At 44.2% G+C, this 21,484-nt stretch overlaps 1 protein-coding gene across 41 annotated transcripts in view; it reads right to left on the reverse strand.

Annotated features, from left to right (window-relative positions):
• Nucleotides 1-21,484, reverse strand: part of CLASP1 (cytoplasmic linker associated protein 1) — a 290,372-nt gene that overhangs the window by 70,254 nt on the left and 198,634 nt on the right. For 23 of the 41 annotated variants that reach the window (XM_043504921.1, XM_043504922.1, XM_038421093.2 and 20 more), the window contains one exon: nucleotides 1,594-1,697. In XM_043504921.1, the coding sequence (XP_043360856.1) occupies nucleotides 1,594-1,697 (104 nt within the window). Of the gene's footprint in view, nucleotides 1-1,593; nucleotides 1,698-13,679; nucleotides 13,743-21,484 lie in introns of all 41 variants that reach the window. The other 18 variants (XM_043504920.1, XM_038421081.2, XM_038421077.2 and 15 more) reach the window with 1 other exon arrangement.

Consider the following 21,484-nt stretch of genomic DNA (forward strand, 5'->3'; position numbering starts at 1 on the left):
TATACTGATGCTTTTCAAACCTAACAAGCCTCAAAGTGATAAGAGGGTAAGAGGATACACTGGGACTGCCCTTAAAACTTTCCAGGATTGCTTTTGATGATGTTACCACAATATATGCCATATTCCTTACCCTGTACTTCCCTATATTAAGTATAGGGAATACTGTATCTTGTGGAATAATGTTATCTAGTAAAACACATGAAACATTTAAAAGGACAATTCTGAGTGACTATATTAGCATTCAACCTCGGAGACCAAAATGAAAATTTGGCCCACAACATATTTAATTTGCTTAACAAACACAATTATTTAGACCACTGATGGCAATGGCACAGCCTACATTCTAACACCTCATTTCTATATTCTATTGAATTCATACATTAATAAAAGTTTTCTGAAAGAGGGATCTTAAATCAGATCAGCAGTTCTCAAATGAAGTTGCTGGTGCTCTGTGATGATTTGGAGTTATGTGATCACAAATGGGGAGGAAAACAGTCTGAGTAATAGTGAATAAGAGGGGAGGTGATCTGCCCAAGTGCAAATGGGGAAAGAGATGTCCCTGAGACACTCTCTCTATGGGGATGTGGTTCACAATATGGAAAGGTTTGAGAACCCTGCATCAAATAATTCAAGAAATCCTTTCATCATCCCAACAGTTTAGGTCTCTGGAATTACCCTGTATAACACACAGGACACAGTGGTATCCACATTACCCTGCACAGTGATTGGTACTCTCATTCTGCCTTCCCTTGAAAAATCAGAAAAATGTATGCAGAAAAATCAGGTAAATGTGGCAAAAGGTTAATGTATGCTTTCTGGATGAACAGCAGAAATTTGCTGGATTCTGCCACAGGAGAACTTTCACTGCAATAAGATTTAGGAATGCATGAGAATTTAGCTAATGCTTGCAAATGGAAATAACTCAGCAGGGATAAGGGAAATCAAGGGAGATTGGGATAGAAAATATAAAACAAACTGCCTTTGCTTCTAGGGGCACAGTAAATAAACACATTTCAGTTTTACAGAGTGACTAATACACTAATATTGAACTAGAGATAAGCCAAGCTATTAGCTGTTCGAAGTGTTCAACCAGGTGCCAGAAATACTGGGCAGAGACACTGGTGCAAATCCCCAAAAAACTGCAATGGGATCTAATGTCCACATAGAGCAGACAGGACCCAGGTTTTTTAGGGTTTTGCCCAAAACATCCCCATGCAATTTACTGTCTGGGGCTTAGTTAGGACCCCAGTCCTTTCAGGCACTGAGCATCCTCAATTCCCTCTAGTGCTCAGCACCTCACAGGATACCCTCCTCAAAAATCAGATTAAAGACAAAGGGCTGATTTAACCTATTCCTCATCAGTGACACTAAAGCATCTCTGCTTGTTGGATAATAACTGCTGAGGATTAACAAACTTCCATAATGAAATGTAGCATCAGTGCCAATATATTCAAATGCAAAACGCAATCAAACATCGCCACATAGTCAGACATTGGGACATTTAAAACAACGGCTATTAAAAAAGAGAACATACGTACAGGCAACTTTAAGCCACTTTCTGGTGTCGGTAGCATTTTGTATTTTTCCTCTTACCAGTGCATCAGCCACAGCAGCCTCCAGATCTGTGCTTGAGCTCAGGACTCGCATGGCATTCACAGAAGCAGGCATCCTGCCTGGCTGTCCAAGTCCAAACCGGTCTGCACAAAAGACAACATTGAAAGAGATTGTTAAGCGAATTCACATTCACTCTGAATCCTAATAAGGTGTCTGGCCAGGAACTCCCAAACGAAAGGCTTCGGGAACCCACAGTACCATTTCATTAAATGTTATTTTATCCGTCACTCTGACACATTTTGCCGCTTTGGTATTTAAAACAAAAATACTACAAACAAACTCCAGTACTTAAGCTACCAGAGACACTATGTTTGATTTTCATAGGCATATTTTACTGTTGCAAGATGGGTGCGAAAGGAATCTCTTTTTCCTTTTATTTTACTCTCTCTCTCTTTTTAAATTAACTCTTTTCTACTTTTATTTTGGTTTCATGATTCACACATATATGAGGCCCAATCCTCCTCTTATCAAAATCAACTGTAAAACTTTCATTGACTTCTCTGAAGCAGAATCAGGTCTACAGGTCCATTACTCACTAATTCTATTAAGTGCCGATATTGCAACTCTCTCATTTGAGCAGCCCCTACTCACAAGGGTCATTTGATTGAAATCAAAGGCTTGAAATCTTACATATAAAGTTTCAAGACTTGACTAACCACTAGATGAGTTGTTTCCTCTCATGTGGGAAGAAGAACATATAAAAAGGAAGAAACATTTATGGTGTGATCATCTCTGAAGTGGTTCCAACCTCACCTTTGTTGTTAAATGGCTCTTAGAGGAACGGGCTTAAATTTGCCCTGTACTGAAACTTGGCCTCAATACTGTATCATAAATCAACATAGAAATTCTTTCTTTTGCAAGTAAATAAAGGATCTGATCAGGGTTGCCACCCATCTGGGTTTTACCTGGACACTCTGCTTTTTGGCTTCTGTGTCCAGATGCCATTTAGAGTTGCCAGGTACCTGGTTTTCAACCGGAAAGTGCAGTCAAAAAGGGGACCTGGCAACTCTAAATGGCACCCCGAACCAAAAGTCCAGTTACTGTGGGGCAGGAGGAAGCGCTGAATCATTAACCCATGCCAGCACAAGCTCAGCTGGGGCTGCCTCCTACCTGCAGGCAGCTCCTTGAGACGATCCAGCGAGCGACCGGGGGAGATGGGAAAAGAAGCAAGTGACAGGGGCAGGGCCTTGAGGAAAAGAGGTGGGGAGGGAGGCGGGCTCTGGGGAAGAGGCAGAGAAGGGACGGAGCCCCAAGGGAAGAGGCAGAGCAGGGGCGGAGCCTTGGGAGGAAAAAAACAGTTTCCTACCTTTCGTAACTGTTGTTCTTTGAGATGTGTTGCTCATGTCCATTCCATTCTAGGTGTGCGCATGCCCACGTGTGTGGCCATCGGAGATTTTTGCCTTAGCAGTACCCATAGGGCCAGCTGTGGCTGGCCCTGTGTCCTCTCAGTTCCTTCTTGCCGACAACTCTGACAGAGGGGCGGGTAATGGAATGGACATGAGCAACACATCTCGAAGAACAACAGTTACGAAAGGTAGGTAACCGTTTTTCCTTTTTCAAGTGCTTGCTCATGTGGATTCCATTTTAAATGACTCACAAGCAGTATCAATGGGGTGGGCTTGGACTTCACCGTTGTGCAGCTTGTAGTGCAGCTCTGCCGAACCCAGTGTCATCCCGAGCTTGCTGGGTCAGAGGATAGTGTGAAGCCAATGTGTGGACAGACAACCAGGTCGCGGTGCAACAGATCTCTTGGATCGGCACCTGAGCGAGGAAGGACCTAGTCGAGTGAGCCGTCACTATCGGCGATGGGGGCACCTTTGCTAGCTCGTAGCAGTAGCAGATACAGGCAGTAATCGAAGAGGATATTATTTGGTCAGACATAGGGCAACCTTTCATCCTGTCTGCGATCGCCACGAACAACTGCGTTGACTTAAGGAATGGCTTTGTTCTGTCTATGTAGAAGGCCAGAGTGCGCCTGACGTGCAGGGTATGCAACCTGCCTTCTTCATCTGTCGCATGGGGCTTAGGAAAAAGAACCAGCAAGTATATGTCTTAACCAGTATAGAACTGGGAGAGGACCTTGGGCAGAAAGACCAGGTGTGGACGCAAATGAATCTTGTCCTTATAGAAAACTGGGTAAGGTGGTTCAGACATTAGCACTCTGATTTCAGACACTCGACGGGCCGAAGTTATGGCAACTAGGAAGGAGACCTTCCAGGAGAGAAGCAGTAAAGAACAGGAAGCGAGGGGCTTGAAGGGGGGAGCCATGACAGCACAAGATGCAGGTCCCAAGGGGATACCAGATCCTGATCATGCAGGTAAAGGCGCTCCAGGCCCTTCAGAAACCATGCCATTGTAGGGTGGGCGAAGACCGACCTGCCTCGAAATGGAGGGTGGAACACCAAAATGGCCACCAGGTGCACCTTGACCGAAGATAGTGATAGGCCCTGGAGCTTAAGGTGCAGCAAACAGTCCAGGATGTCCTGCAGGGGGGCCTGCTCCGCACAGATGCAACGATCCAAACCCCAACATGTAAAACACTTTCACTTTGCCACAAAGCCCTGGTGGAGGGCTTCCTACTGCCCAGCTGGACACTGGCGCAACATTGTTGCTCCTCCCCATTCAGCCAGGCAGAAGCCAGGCTGTCAAGTGCAGTGCTGCCAGGTTCCGGTGCAGCAGATTGCCGGGTTCTGGGACAGCAGATCCAGCCAAAGAGGTAGCTGTGGGGGGGGGGGGGAGGAGGAAGCTGTCGACAGACTCAGCAGCATGCCAAACCAGTGCTGATGTGGTCACAAGGGGGCCACAAGGATGATCTTGACCTTGTCTTGCTGTACCTTCAGGAGGACCGTGTGGATCAAGGGCACCAGCGGGAAGGTGTACATCAGCACTCCCGACCAGGAGATCAGGAAGGCATCCAACAGGGAGCCCTTGTCCCTGCCCTGCAGACAGCAGAACACGTGGCACTTCCTGTTCTGCCTGGATGCAAACAGGTCCCCCTGGGGAGTCCCCGACTTGCGGAAGATCAGGCTGACTACTTCTGGATGGAGTGACCATTCGTGGCGAGACGAGAAGGTTCTACTGAGGCGATCCGCCAAGACATTCTTGGTCCTCGACAGGTGAGTAGTCACCAAGTGAACAGCATCCCTCATGCGAAGTCCCAGAGGCTGAACACTTTGCGACAAAGGGCTAAAGACCTGGCGCCACCCTGCCTGTTGATGTCATACATTGCAGCGGTATTGTCCATCAGGACCTGCACAACCTTGCCCTTCAGGTGGGACAAGAAAACCTGACAGGCTAGCCAAACTGCCCTGAGCTCCCTGACATTGATGTGAAGAGCCAGGTCAGGTTGCAGCCAATGACCCTGGATGTTGAGCTGGCCCAGGTGGACTTCCCAGCCCAGATCCAAAGCATCCGAGACCAGGGTGAGCAATGGGGTCAGAGACACAAAGGGAAGTCCTTGCAGCAGTGATGTGGGATCCTGCCACCAGTGCAATGACAGTAGGATATGGCTCGGTACTGTGACTACTTGGTCTAGGGAAGGGGTCTCAAAAACATGGGTTATTTCCTGTGGCCCGCCAAGCTCCCTGTGCCCCCCCCCGGAGTTATTTCCTGTGGCCCGCCAAGCTCCCCTTGCCCCCCTGGAGTTATTTTCTGCAGGCCACCAAGCTCCCCTCCCTCCGCAGCGCGCTGCATCCCTGCTCCTAAGCCTACCTCCAGGCACTTCCCACCACCAAACAGCTGTTTGGCAGCGCTTAGTGCTTTCCAGGAGGGAGGGAGGAGGAGAAGGGAGCTGCATGCTCAGGAGAGGAGGTGGAGAAGAGGTGGGGCAGGGGTTGGAATAGGGGCAGGGAGGGGGCGGAGTTGGGATGGGGACTTTGGGGAAAGGATTGGAAAGGGGGCAGGGAAGGGGTGGGAAGAGGCGGGACAGGGGCAGGGCCTCATGGAAGGGGTGGAGTGGGGGTGGGGCCAGGGGGCTTTTGTACCTTTATATGAAAAGATGTCAGTGATGTGGCCCTCGGGCCAATGTACTAGTCCTCATGTGGCCCTCGTGGTGATTCGAGTTTGAGATCCCTGGTCTAGGGAGTGCTCGCTGGGAGAATAAACCGAGGCCAGTCACATTTGCAGAAGCCTCATACAAAGACAGCATGAAACCACATGTGGGCTGTAGTGAGTGTGTGGGCTTTTATGTGGGAGATTAAGTCCGCCATGGCCCAAAAATGTGCCTCGGGAAGGAAGGCCCTGGCCTGCATGGAGTCAAGGACTGCCCCAGTAAACTATGCACTGGACTGGAGTTAACGTGGACTTTTCTGTGTTTACCAACAGGCCCAGGTTGCTGTAAGTGGAACGCACCAGATCGAGGCTCCTTTGCACCTGCTCTGGATATCTGCCCTTGATGAGCCAGTTGTCAAGATACAGAAAGATTTGGACCCCCTGTTGTTTGAGGTAAGCCACCACTGGCTCCACACATTCTGTGAACACCCAGGCGGCCTAGGACAGGCCAAAAGATAGCGCTGTGAACTGAAAATGTCGCCTGGCCATTATGAAGCACAAGAACCACCTGTGTCCTGGGAATATGGAGACATGGAAGTACACATCCTTTAAGTCGAGAGCAGCATACCAGTCCCCTGGATCCAGGGGAGGGATGATGGAGGCCAGGGAGACCATGCGAAACATCAGCTTCTTGAGAGACTTGGCCAGAATGGGCCTGAGGCCAGAGACTTAGGCCCGAATGGGCCTGAGGCCCCCTTTCACCTTTGGGATTAGGAAGTATCAGGAGTAGAATCCTCTTCCTTTCATATCCTAAGGAACCTTTTCAACCTCCTGAACAAGGAGAAGCTCATGAGAAAGGTCTGAAGAGGGACGGGGAAGAGGAGGGACGGGAGGGAGGGGTGTCCAAAAATTGCAGGGTATAGCCCCAAGCGATTATGTCCAGGACCCAACGATCCAATGTAACCTGGGACCAGGCAAAGAAGAAGGGGAGAGGCGGTCAAGGAAAGGGCAGGCAGGATCCAGGCAGATGGCTGGTGCGTCACTCTCGGGTGCACCCTCAAAATGAGCATTTCTGGCCCCCTTGGTGCTTCACCGGGCTAGCTGTGCAGGGGAGTGAGACGATGACAGGTGGCGGCGGCTAAACCCAGTGTCCCGTCTCCTTGTAGGCCACTGACGAGGCTTCCACTGTCGTGGCGGCGGAGGAGGCCAGAACAGCTGTCTTGATGCTTGAGGAATGTGCATCCCTGGAGAGCGGAGAGTCGCCCATGTGTCCTTAAGGCCTTGAAGCCGCGCATCCATCTGGTCGGAGAACAGACCGACACCATCAAATGGGAGGTCCTGAATAGAGGCCTGCATTTCCTGGGACAGGTCTGCAGACTGCGCCTTATAACCACCACTGAGGTGACCACCCGGGCAGCCGAATTGGCCACATCCCAGGCCATTTGGAGGGAACACCGAGCTGCCGCAGTGCCTTCCTCCACCAGGGTTGCAAATTCCTGGGCCACCGTCTGGGCTATGGAGTCTTTAAACTTGAGGAGGGAGTCCCACAAGTTAAAACTGTAATGGCCCAAGAGGGGCTGGTGGTTCACCACCCGAAACTGGAGGCTGGCCATCGAATAAATCTTGTGACCAAACAAGGCCAACTGCTTAGCGTCTTTATTTTTGGGGGTGGAACAGGTGGGGCCCTGCTTACCCTTTTCGTTGGCCACAGACACGATCAACAATCCTGGTGGTGGGTGGGTATACAAGTTTTCGAACCCTTTTGCCGGGACGAGGTACTTTTTCTCCACTCTTTTAGATGAGGGCAGAATAGAGGATGGGGTTTGCCAAATCAACTTGGCGATGTTCAAGACCCCTTCATGCACTGGGAGTGCAACTCGGGCTGGGGTGGCCACCAAGAGCACATTGAACAATGTGTTCATCAGCTCCTCCATCTCCTCTGCTTTGAGGCCCAAATTCAAAGCCACGCTACGGAGTGGCATGGCTAGCTGTGGAGGGCTCCACCACCGCCTCGTCCAGGGAGGAGGATGATGATGATTGGACCACCAGGGGAGGCCCTCTGGCATCTTCCCCCAAAGGGGAGAGTGGCCTTGGGGTGGGCACCAGCTCCTCACCCGCGACGATCACCAGAACATCCTGCACCGAACCCAGTGCCGGTGGTGCTGCGGCCGCAGATTTTGGCCTGTCTGATGTGGCAACCAAGGGTTGCCGTGAGTGGGGCAATGGTATAACAGTAACCCCCCCCAAGCTTTTCAATAAGTCCATTAGTTCGTCCATTGACCCTGCTACCAGGCCAGCCTCAATGCCACAGATGCTCCCTCCAGGGCCCAGTCCCCTTGCAGCCTGGGTGAGGGGCTAAACTGTGCCACCAGTCCAGATAAGTCGTCGCCCTCCGGTGACCACGGAAGGGCTGTTGAGGCCTGGGTCTGACGCCAACGGTGACCAGGAGCATTCCGACTGGTGCCAGGAGTAGGGAGAGCAGCATCGTGTTGCGGAGTGGCCTCAAAGTCAAGGTGTCAGCAACGTGACGCAGATCGGTGCCAAAGGGATTGACTACGCCCGGGAGAGCTTTGGCACAAAGACAGGGACCGGGAGTGTGGTACCAATGACTGGTAATGATGGGCCGGAGACCTGGGCCACGGAGACCAAGAGCATGGCGACCTAGTTCTCTGCCTTGGCTCTGGAGATCAGTGGCGCTTGCTCATCCTTTGCAAGGCCTTACTGGCGGGCTTGCCCTCGCCTTAGCTAGTTCCATTGCTGAACGTGGTGCCAGCACCAGCAGGAGCTCCCTTGGCTCTGCAGGCGCTGAGAGCTGAGCAGGCATTGACCAACCCATAAGCTTTGACCCTGTACCGCTCGCCGGAGTTGGTGGTGGGTCTGTTCAGGGGGAGGCACTCCCCTGGGTGGTGCCCTTGTGCAGGTCTGGAGTGGGAATAAGGCCCAAACAGGGTCCTTTGCCCAGCGTGCCTTTATCAGGCTGGCCCAGTGCCATTTTCTTCAGCTTCTTTTTCAGTACCAGGGACAGGGAACAGTGCCAGAGGTGCGCTGTGCACCGAGGCTGAAGTGCTGGGTGTCATTTCAGACCAAGCTGGCTTCCTGCATCAGGAGGGCCCTGAGATGTATGTCGCGTTCCCTCTGTGTCCGATGACGAAAGTTCTTACAGATGTGACAATACTCCTTCATGTGGGACTCTCCAGGGCACTGCAGACAACTATTGTGAGGGTCACTAACAGGGATAGGCCTTTTACACATGGAGCAGGGCTTAAAACCCAGAGAATGGGCATGCCCTGCCCAGGGCAAAGCCCCCACCTAACTAAGTGAACACTTAACAGCTACTTAACTACTAACTAAGAAACAATAGAAATATTTACAACTGGAAGCACAAGGCTGAAACAGGAAAGAAACCACTGGCCGCTTGCGAAGCAAGGGGCAGAGGCACTCTGACTGACCACCACAGGCGGTAAGAAGGAACTGAGAGGGTGCAGGGCCAGCGGTGCTTGATATACTGTGGCATGAGAGCGGCACTCCAGGAGGTGCCGTAGCTGGCCCTACGGATACCACTTAGGCAAAAATCTGTGACAGCCGTGCATGTGGGCGCGCACACACCTAGAATGGAATTGACATGAGCAAGCACTCAAAGAAGCAGCAGCAGTGCAGGGAAAGCCTCAGAGATCAAGTTACCAGCAATTAGAAAGGTGGCAACCCTTTAATATAATGGAAAAGCTCCCAGTGATTTCAATGTGAACAGCACTGGGCCCAAAATGTGATTTACATCCAAAATATTGCTTGGCCTCTTTTATCATTTCCCAGGATTTTGCATATTAATGTCATTTAGCAAAAGCCCAGCAAATGGCTAATTTGCAGACACATATATTATTCGTACTAATAAAACACATTCTGTCAGCCAAAGGCCTACAGTAGGTATTCGAGGGGGATCAGACACAAGTAGCATTTAATTTGTAATGAAAGATGTGCCAGGGCTCAAGTAAGTAGGTGCTAGGGCGCAAGCCCAGAGGTGGCAAGGCTATGAACTACGAAGCCTAGAAGTGCCAAGGCTCAGCCCTAGCACAAATTAAGCATTGGATACAGGGGCAGTGGATTTACCTATCATGGGCCAAGTTCTGGCACCACACTGTTCATAAATACTTTCTAGAGCAGAGGGAGTATGGAAAGAAGGTAGTGTACCCTAGTCCGGGCTCCACTTATAAACAGGGGAAAGCTGCTCTGCAGATCTTTCAATGACATGAGCTACTTGGGGCAATCTGGTGCCCAGAGCCATGATCTGTATATTTATTCATGGGTGTGCCTGGACTCATGGACAGACTAATCTCCAGAGGACATACATTTATATGGTCTTAGTGGAGAATGGTCCCACAAATGTTACCATTTAAATAAATGTAAACCTATTAGCATAAATGGTGCAGGGTCAAGCTGCACATGTGTATACCCATCTGTGGTGTACTTAAGCGGTATTTGGTCGATACACAATACAAGATCAGTGGGCAAAAGGGACCAAGTCAAGGATTTTTTAAACAGGTTTTTTGTATTTAATATTTAACTAAGGAAAAATATTCTATCCATTAAAAGCTTTGACCAAAAAGGAACATGATCATTTGTAAATGGTATAAATGTATTGCATCCTTCTATGCAACAGATGTAAAGTATTACGTTCAGAAGATTATTTGAGTGCAAACACTTAATAGGGAAATAATTAAATATAAGAAAATTATGCTGGTTTACACACCTTAACATTTACATTTTAAATTCTACAGTACAGAACTCTCTTGCAAACCTCAATTATAGAGAAAAAAAATTGTTAACAGTTATACAAAGAACTAGAGAGAGGTGGAATTGTCCCAAAAGAATGGTTTTTGTACTATTTGAATTAATCTCTTAAGGGCTTAAACTTGTAGTCTTTACTCTGGCAAAACTCCAACTTGAATTAAATCCAACTTTTGTCTGATTAAGGGGTTGCAGGATTAGATCAGCAACGGGAAAATAGGAGGGTTTGTTTTTTTTTTTTTTAATTAAAAACATATTTTGTCACGTGATGAACTGAAAACCTGATTGTTTCTATATTTATGTTTAGAAGTGGACGGATGGTAGTTACGAGTTTCCTACTATCTTTCAGAGATGCATTATCAGATCAAACATTTTAAATTTACAACAAGCACATTTTCTACAAAACACATTACAAGGGGAAAAAATGAATTTCTTAAAAACTACTGCCAAAAAATAATCAAATCATGACATTTTACAAGAAAATAAAAATTGTATGCGCTATTACCATCCCCTTTTTTAATGAACTCAGTTGCACAACCGTTATAAATACTTGATAGAAATTTCATCCCAGAATGGAAAGATCTGTAACTCCTTTAGTAGGAATGCAGAGGAGATGACACTGCATTATATATGATACAAACTAAATGCGTTGCTACATAGATTTATTTTATGAAAGTATACAGAAGACACAAGTGTTTTCACAAACACAGATGGATAACTGGCATATACAAAAAGGCAGAAAATGATGAGGTAAATTGTGTTCTCAGTTATATCTGTGCAAACCTAACTGATTTAAGCAGCATTGCTCAGGTGGTACTGAGAGCAGAATTCGGTCTCTTGGTATCATCACATAGCACTTTGAGTGTCATTGGTTTGCAAGTTAATTTAGCGTTGCATTAGAAAAGGGAAGACAGTTTCTGTTTTTAATGAATAACAGAATGACAAAATAATTCAGTTGTAAACCAGTTTAAATTACCCGGCATAAACATAAACAAAAGGGACTCTTTTTAAACAAATCAGAATAAGTACAATGTGGCATGCTGGCATATATCTTGCTCCACGAGTACTGCTGGAATCTCTGAGACACAGATTTAAAGGTCACTGAATAATGTAACACAAAACACATTGGGCCCCAATTCCCTGATACTCTGTTCCTGCATCAAGTGCAGAAATGAGGTGGGGCATCCATCAAAGGTGTCTATATAAGCTTTTGAATCTCCCTAATTCTGGGCTGTGCTGGGGACATGCCTGGCTGCTGGCACAACTGAGAGCAGACCCAGCATCATTATGCTGGCACAGAATAGCCAGAGTACCATGTGCTCTGGTCATGCATCTTTGCTCCCCTTGCCTGAGCCACTACACTTGCTCTGGACTGGCTAAGAAACACCCCCCTAAGAATCAGGGTACTCTGCAAGGGCCATCTTTGACACTGCCAAAGCAGGACTGGGGCCAGTGTTTCCAAGCTGTGTACAGCTTTGCAATATGAAGTAAGCTTAAACCACCAATCTTGCTGTCTTTGAGCATGTAATCTCCCTTTTATTTAAATGGGAATTATACATGTTTAAGAGCTGCATGAGTGGGGCTACAACAACCTCAATTTCAGACACATTTTTTTTCAGTTGCATTGAAGAACTCTAGTTAGACTGAAAGACTAGTAAAATGTCTTATCTACAATTCAAAACAGTTTGTCTGAAACCTGCTTAAGGATTAAACCTTACTCTTCCAAGAGGTAACTGATTTCAGTGGAACTTCTTATGTGAGCAAGATACATAGGATTTGAAAGTCTATGCCACTTGGTTTCATGCTATTTAGTGGGATTGCTCACTATTTGGGAGTTACGTAAATGATGGCTGAGGTTTTCAAAGATGACTAAGGGAATTGGGCACTCAATTCCCAAGGATATTATTGGGATTTGAGAGCAAAACTCACTTAGGCCCCTTTGAAAATTCCAGCTTTAGTTCATTTTTAAAAAAAGGGAAGTTAGGTCTATTTGTGGCTTGATTTTATCATCAGTATGGAGGCAAAATTCCCACTGGCTTTAGTCTTCTCAAGGACAAAGGTTATTTACTGTGTTGTGTTTGATCAAACTTCGTGCAAATTTACAGAAGCTAAAAATGTAGAATATATCATAAGAAGTGGAAGAGGAACGTGTAGTCTAGACCTTCACCTTTATTACAGTGAAACATAATTTTTCAGTTATTTCAATTATTCTGTGAAATGCATCAAATTTGAATTGTGGCCTAAAAAATTCTCAAGGTCGAAGTCAGTTCAACTTATAATTATTTTTTATAGAATCACTAGATTAAAAGAATCAATTTTGAGGGTTTGAGTTAAATAACAGTCATTTAATTCAATCTCACCCTAAGTTAAGGAGAATTTCAAACACACTATCAAAATGGGGATAGTTAAATGATTGGCAATGTCATTAATGCCTCCACTCTGCTTTATGAAAAGGACAGCTTTGCAGCTACAATATTGGGCTAACTCCTCACTCAGTTCTTGGCAGCTAAACTCCCACTGCACCAAATCTTGAAGTCCTCACCCAGCTCTTATTAAAGAAAAACTCCCGCTGAAATCAACTGATTTCAAAGACAGTTGCACATGCTCAATATCTGAGGATTTGGCCCACACATTCAATGGGAATTTTGTTTGAGTAAAAGGCAGGTAAGAATCTCAGGATTTATCCCATTAAAATCTAAATATTATTACCGTGAGCTAAAGCACAGGGACTTTAAAGGGAGTCTTTCCCTTGGCCTGAGTGAGATTTGGACCAGGCCTTAAAAAATTATATATTGGAAAATGTTATATTTGCCATTTTTATTTAAAAAGCCCATCCAGTGCTAATTTCGTGTTGCTCTTGTGCATCTGAGGCTTGATCTTACAAGGGTGCTGAGTGGGATTTGGGAATACTCAGCAATATGCAGGATCTGACCAGTAAGGGTCTGATCCCAAGCACCTGCAACTCCCATTGACATAAATGGGACTTGTGAGTGCTCAGCATCCCTGAGGATCTATCCCACGTTACACAGCTGATCCATTTGCAGGGTGGAATTAAGAATGCCCCGGATCACCCTCGGTTTGTTTGTACACTGCTCATGATGTTCCTAAAGTACATAAAACAAAATAAAAAACATTCAATAAACTAAAATAAAAAAAGCATGTTAAACAAAAACCCCACAGTAATGAAAAGCACATGCCAAGTGCTGACTGATATGCATGACAGCAAATGTTAAAATGGTTGTAAAACAAGACTAATATTAAGAAGCAGATTCATGCAGTTAGCACTTGTTCACCTGACTGCCCAACAGAATCAGCAGTGGAGAGAGCACTAGTGGACCTGGAATGACGTCGAGAAGCTGCAAGTAAAAGGAATGGCAACACCCACAGGATTAACACACAAGTACCCAAGACAGAAAATGCCACAGTCCAAAAGGGATGCACACGATTACTACCAACATGGGTGTTTTATAGTGAAAGGAAATGCTGCCGCGTATGAATGCACAACAAATACAGTGCAAGCCCCAAGGCAAAATCTCCATCGGCAGCTTCCTCCTTTCCCCCACAACCACAAACACAATGTGTGACAAACAAATACATTGTTTTTAAGAATACCAAATTGTGTGCAGTTCAGCAAAGACTGGTGAGTGTCAGTCATGTTCCAGAACCACAGCTCCTAAAAACAGCTAGTATGAGAATGTGGAACATTTAACCCTGTAACAGGATTTAGATGTGATCAATCTAAATCCCAAAGTGAAGCCAAGAGGAATGATTAGGAATTGTGCTTGAAAATATTTCTCACAATATTCTACTCTATGTACAAGAAACAATGTCAATGACAAGACAAATTTCAGTAGAATGAGTTGTCACAAAAGTGTAAGGAGTCATACCGGGAAATAAATAAGCCACTGAACGCAGCTCTTTTGTTAAATATTTTAGTTTTACACATACACACACACACACACACACTAGCCATTGTGGCTATGACAGCTATATTATAACATTTTTGTACATAGTTATTGTGTTTATATAAATATATTATATACATACATATATGTATGTGTGCGTAGAGAGTGTAATATATATACACACATACTCAAAATGTTATAGCAACAGACCTTTATATAGTAGCAAAGGCTGGAGTTAAGACTGAATTCCATCTTCCATTTTAGCCCCTCATTTTCAGTGGTTCATAACTTCTTTGACAAATTCCTTTAGAGCAGAAGTTTTCCATTCTTAGTTTCAGCACAAAGGTGATTTGTTTTTGAATGTTGGAAAAAAAAATTTTCAGCCATTTCTGAATTATGCCAGTGTTTTTAAAGAGCTTTTTCCCATATATCTAACAATGCTGTGCTCACGTAACTCAAAAACACAAGTCTAAAAACTCTAAAATAAAGGCCCAATTCTGTACTCTGCTCAGATGAGTAATTCTCAGTCAATACAATAGTTCTACTGAAGGCCTTATTGTTTGATTGTCGCTATTAATACTTGAAGTTACATTTGAACATGGCTCTTAATTTATAATGCTACATACACACTGTCAATGGTGCACATATATGCACATTACAAGAATTTAAAGGATTTTTTTTTATTTAATTGCCAAACATTTGTCAATGTAACATTAAAATTACATACAAAAATGAGAAAGAAAAAAAAAAGTTTCTCACAGCAATGGGAACTTGGCCATAAGGTATTCAGGGTGTGCAATGCAGTCTATAAAAATGGAGCCTAAGGCCCCATGCATTTATTCAAGTAAGCACTGATATAAAAAATGACTCATGAAAGTAAGGTTTGCAGGATCAGTAAAGAGTTACATATTAAGCTTCACAAGGCAGACCCTCCTTGTACATATACGGATCTCTCTGCAGGATCAGGGCCTAAGAAGAAACAAAGGAATACAAAATACCTATACTTGAGCAATGTGGCCAAGTTAACATTACTGCAGGAACTTTGTTCCACATTTCCTGATTTAGATCCCAGTCCTGCAAGCTGCTGAGTGCGGGCAGACATTTACACCTGCATAGAGCCCCAGTGACATCATGGGGGCCATGTGTAGCCACTTGAAAGATCAGGCTTTTAGTGTGATATGACCAAAACATTAATTTACCACAGGATTTTTATATTTAATAGAGTCCAATGGCATTCAAGTTAATCTTTACAATGTGAGTAAAACGACACTTGGGACACTTCTCGAAGCACTCAGGACTCAGACTCTCCGTGTTACACCTGCCTCCAGACTGAGGGAATCTTACCAGTACCCACTAGGTGTTAGCTCCCTAACACAAACAGCCTGTCAGCTACTCAAGCACTCTCCTCTGGGCTATACCAGCCCTGTCTTTGCCTTTCAGGCTGACAACAGATGCAATCCAGCCCCTGAATACTTTTGAAGTGTCCCTCTGTGGTACCTAGCCCATTATCACGGGATACCCAGAGAAATCCCAGATCATCTGTTCCCCAAAGAAAAGTTCACCATCGTTTACCAGTTTCATCTTAGACCATGCTCCTGTAATATGCACAGCACTTGAATTCAATTATAAAATAAACAAATGTATGTAAGAAAGAACAGAGATTCAAATAAAAACCTAAATACACAAGAACAGACCTTCGATGTACACCTCAAGATAGGAGTACTTGTGGCACCTTAGAGACTAACAAATTTATTTGAGCATAAGCTTTCATGAGCTACAGTTCACTTCATCATGTAGCTCACAAAAGCTTATGCTCAAATAAATTTGTCAGTCTCTAAGGTGCTACAAGTACTCCTTTTCTTTTTGCGAATACAGACTAACACAGCTGCTACTCTGAAACCTCAAGATAGGGTTCCCTCCCCACACCTGCTGCTTACCTCTCCCTGTTAGGGTACTGTCTACACTAGAAACGCTACAGCAGCACAGATGCCGGTGTGCCGCTGTAGTGTAGAAACTTACTATAGTGATGGAAGGGGGTCTTCTGTCACTGTAATAAATCCATCTCTCCAAGAGGCAATAGCTAGATTGATGAAAGAATTCTTCCATTGACCTAACGGAGTCTACCCTGGCACTTAGGTCAGCTTAACTGCGTAGCACAGGGTTGGAAGATTTCCACAGCCTTAAGCAATGTAGTTAGTTTAACCTAACTTTGTAGTGTAGACCAGGCCTTAGTTTCCTTCTCAAGTCTCTGCCAGTTCTTCATTATCATTGACTTTGAATGCTATCAGAATACTATTTTATGACATACAGTACACAACGGTACCCTCTGGAGATGTGGGTGAGGGAGTGGGAGACACCTGTCTGGAGGAGCTGGTCTCAAGATATGTGAGAAGCATATTCTCTGTAGTTGTATTTCCACAATGGCTAGGACTACCAGCGTGACACAGCCTTTCAATAGAGTTCTTCCATGACATTATGTTGGTGTACCCCGGAGATCCCTGTACCCCGTTGCACTCTGCGAATTGGCATCAAGAGGTACTTGCGTCACAACATTGTGTTAAAAAACCATACTAATTAGTGTTTCCATGAAAACATTACTGAATTCAATAAAAATACTCTGGCTGAGTCACATAGTTTTGGCTTAAACTGATGTATGTACACTTCTTTCAGGTAATAATTCTACAGCAGAAAGTTTATGACTTTAGGCATTTATTCCAATTTACGACAGTCATTTCAGTGAAAATACACAAAAGTAGACAAATAAATTGGTTCTACCACAATTGTGCTGGACTTATTGCACTGGAGTCTATTTTTTTCTGTAGTGGTTTCTATAACAAAATTTACTCACTGAAGTGATAATCCCCAGGCTACCACATCCAATGTTACATTTTAAATTAAGTATTTTTCATCTGTGTAATAAATCATTCAAAAAAGTAATTAAATACAAAGTGAAACACCATCCTAGCCACTATGGATGTAGAAGCCCTCTACACCAACATTCCACACAAAGATGGACTACAAGCCGTCAGGAACAATATCCCTGATAATGTTACGGCAAACCTGGTGGCTGACCTTTGTGACTTTGTCCTCATCCATAACTATTTCACATTTGGGGACAATGTATACCTTCAAATCAGCGGCACTGCGATGGGTACCCGCATGGCCCCACAGTATGCTAACATTTTTATGGCTGACTTAGAACAACGCTTCCTCAGCTCTCGTCCCCTAATGCCCCTACTCTACTTGCACTACACTGATGACATCTTCATCATCTGGACCCATGGAAAAGAAGCCCTTGAGGAATTCCACCAGGATTTCAACAATTTCCATCCCACCATCAACCTCAGCCTGGACCAGTCCACATAAGAGATCCACTTCTTGGACACTACGGTGCTAATAAGCGATGGTCACATAACCACCACCCTATAATGGAAACCTACTCACCGCTGTACTTACCAACATGTCTCCAGCTTTCATCCAGACCACACCACATGATCTATTGTCTACAGCCAAGCTCTACGATACAACCGCATTTGCTCCAACCCCTCAGACAAAGACAAACACCTACAAGAGCTCTATCAAGCATTCTTACAACTACAATACCCACCTGCTGAAGTGAAGAAACTGATTGACAGAGCCAGAAGAGTACCCAGAAGTCACCTACTACAGGACAGGCCCAACAAAGAAAATAACAGAACGCCACTAGCCATCACCTTCAGCCCCCAACTAAAACCTCTCCAACGCATCATCAAGGATCTACAACCTATCCTGAAGGATGACCCATCACTCTCACAGATCTTGGGAGACAGGCCAGTCCTTGCTTACAGACAGCCCCCCAACCTGAAGCAAATACTTACCAGCAACCACACAACAAAAACACTAACCCAGGAACCTATCCTTGCAACAAAGCCCGTTGCCAACTCTGTCCACATATCTATTCAGGGGACACCATCATAGGGCCTAATCACATCAGCCACACGATCAGAGGCTTGTTCACCTGCACATCTACCATCATGTGCCAGCAATGCCCCTCTGCCATGTACATTGGCCAAACTGGACAGTGACTACGTAAAAGAATAAATGGATACAAATCAGATGTCAAGAATTATAACATTCAAAAACCAGTCGGAGAACACTTCAATCTCTTTGGTCACTCGATTACACACCTAAATGTGGCAATTCTTAAAAAAAAAAACCTTCAAAAACAGACTCCAACGAGAGACTGCTGAATTGGAATTAATTTGCAAACTGGATACAATTAACTTAGGCTTGAATAAAGACTGGGAGTGGATGTGTCATTACACAAAGTAAAACTATTTCCCCTTGTTTATTTCCCCTCCTACTGTTCTTGTGAACTGCTGGAAATGGCCCACCTTGATTATCACTACAAAAGGTCCCGCTCCTCCTCCTAGCCCCCCCCCGCTCTCCTGCTGGTAATAGCTCATCTTTCCTGATTACTCTTGTTACAGTCTGTATGGTAACACCCATTGTTTCATGTTCTCTGTGTATATAAAATCTCCCCACTGTATTTTCCACTGTATGCATCTGATGAAGTGAGCTGTAGCTCACGAAAGCTTATGCTCTAATAAATTTGTTAGTCTCTAAGGTGCCACAAGTCCTCCTTTTCTTTTTATAATTGAGCTTAGAAACAGCACTACAAAGGTAGTATCTACTGCGCTGCTTATTTATTATCTCTCACTGGCTCCAATATCAAATTGACTCCATTTATAAATCAAAAGGTGATCCCTTCTATCTGCTAGCCCCATAAACTCAGCGTGGCCTCTGATAATAAAGCTGGCATCTGCCACTTCTTCCCAGCAATTAAGATTCTATAGACAGAACAGAGCTGGTGATTTTGTCGTAGTCTCCTGAGTCAGATCAGGAAACCATCTCATTCTTCAGCCGCTGCTCCCCAGTGGTACCAAAGCAAAAACCTTGCCGTGCACAGTAAAGCAAGTAGACACTTTCCCTTTGGGCCAAACTCATAAAATCGCATGGCTATCAATGGGAGTTTTATGAGCATACCACCAGGATACTATTTAGCCCAGTGGGGGCAGAAGTGAATAAGGAGGTGGCAATTTTATGCAGTTTTTTTATTTTGAATACAATAACCACACACATTTAATATGATGTTTTTCATTCAGATCAACCCCCACCTCCAAATAGAACACTGCATTTCAATGTATGCCTGTATATTTTCACTAGCATCAACACCTTCTCACAACTGGATATGTATGATCATACCAGCAGTTACTTTATAGAATGCCAAGCAAGGGGCCCCCTTCATAAAACACTGGTGTACTATAGGATAGCTTTGTGTATCCAATTCTCTTCAAATATTGATAAAACTTCAAAAATTGATAAATATCTGAGCAATGTGTGGCCAAATACTTACCGTGCATCAGAACCTACTTGAAATATGAATACAGAGATACTAACTCACTACTTTAGTTTCTTTTTTAAAATCTTTTATGGTAATGTACTTTATTTTGGGTAAAGCACATTATTCAAAACAGAAGTAGCTGTGATCTGAACATAGGGGTCCAAGAAAGATCAGGTTCATGATGCAGTGCCAGAAAATGGCATCAACAAGGATATCCATGCTGATGCCTTAAGAACTACTGTTTGCTCATCCTGTATGTAGAAATCACTGAAAACTCCCTGCAATAGTTCAAAGGTCACATTCTAGATCTACAGATCAAGATGAGAAAAAAATCCAGACAACAGAAATGCTGTTGTGGAAGGTCACCAAACACACAGGCTCTAATTCTGACCTCAGCTACAGGGCACATGTTCTTATTGGTCTGATACAAAGCCCAGTAAAGACAACAGAAATCTTTCCATTGACTTTGTTTAATGTGCTTTGATCAGACCCTATCTCGACAACAGTTCTGTATGTTACCTGGAATCTTGATCTCACAACTTGGCTTGAGAGTAATTTTCAAATAATTTGGTTTAAATATTTACATTCTCTCCCTGCTCCCCTCATTTTTAATAATGTGCATGTAGTACCATTGACTTCAATAGGACTACCAACACTGACTGAGGACTGCAGGACTTGGTCCATTTCTTTCAGGGTAAATTTCATCCATAATTATTTCAGATCTAAATCAGTTTTGTAAAGAGATGTTCAAAAAAAAAAAAAAAAGAGGGAAACGTTTTCACAGTTCCCCTTTCAAACTCAATTTTTTTTAACCTACATTATCTAATGAAGAACAAGTCCAAAGTATTGGAATGGGACTCTCAAGTATCCCAGTTCACATTAACATTTTCACTAGTTAGCAAAATATCAGGGGAAAGCATGAGAGGGGGGAAAAAAATCCTAATAAAGCCTCTTATGGAATACCCTTTTTCAGATTAAGCTAAGGGTTCCAGTCTACTTCCACTAAAGTCCATGGGAATTTTGGCATGGATTTCAAATGGGAACAGAAGCATCCAACTCCCATGGATGACAATCTGAGTCTTTCCATTGACTGTATTGAGAGTTGGATCAAGTCCTAAAGAAATAGCCCCAGATTAAATGATAAAACCAGTAACGGAAACACCACTTATACTGTTCATAATTCAGTTCCAAAGACAAGATTAATCAGGAAGTATAACAAGTTAGTCAATTGTCAATGAAATTTCAGAGTAATGGCAAGTTAATGGAATTAGCATAGTACCCCCCAATACCGCACATTGTCCAAGAGTATTTTTCTTCCTATCACTGAGCCAAATATCCTCAGATCTACACTGCAAATCTTGACTTTCATGTTTCACTCTCCCCCATATGCTATACAAACAGGAAGAGAAAAATTATCAGAGTTGAGGACCAAAGAGGAGCATTTTGCCCATCTTGTTTTACCTCCCTTCCCGGTCTGACTGGAGCACATAATCCACAGATTGCTCAGTTCATTTACTTATGCAACTCTAGCTTCCACTTCTGTAAATTAAAGTGAAATCAAGCCCAAACATGTATTCCGGCTCCACTTACATATTACTCCATACAATTGTACTTTGTCACCAGTTATAAAGCTAGATCCTACAGCTTTTGTATATACCAAGCCTGTCAGATGAAATCCATAATAATTTCTTTCCCCCAATTTGAAAACCAAACCCACAGCTGTAGATTTACTATGTAAACAGAGAGGCCTCAGAGATCAACTGTATTTTGTCCTGAGATGACAAACAAAGCTTTTGTACAACAGGTGATA

This window comes from Dermochelys coriacea, chromosome 11 (assembly GCF_009764565.3).
Source record: "Dermochelys coriacea isolate rDerCor1 chromosome 11, rDerCor1.pri.v4, whole genome shotgun sequence".
In the NCBI taxonomy this organism is placed as follows: domain Eukaryota; kingdom Metazoa; phylum Chordata; order Testudines; family Dermochelyidae; genus Dermochelys; species Dermochelys coriacea.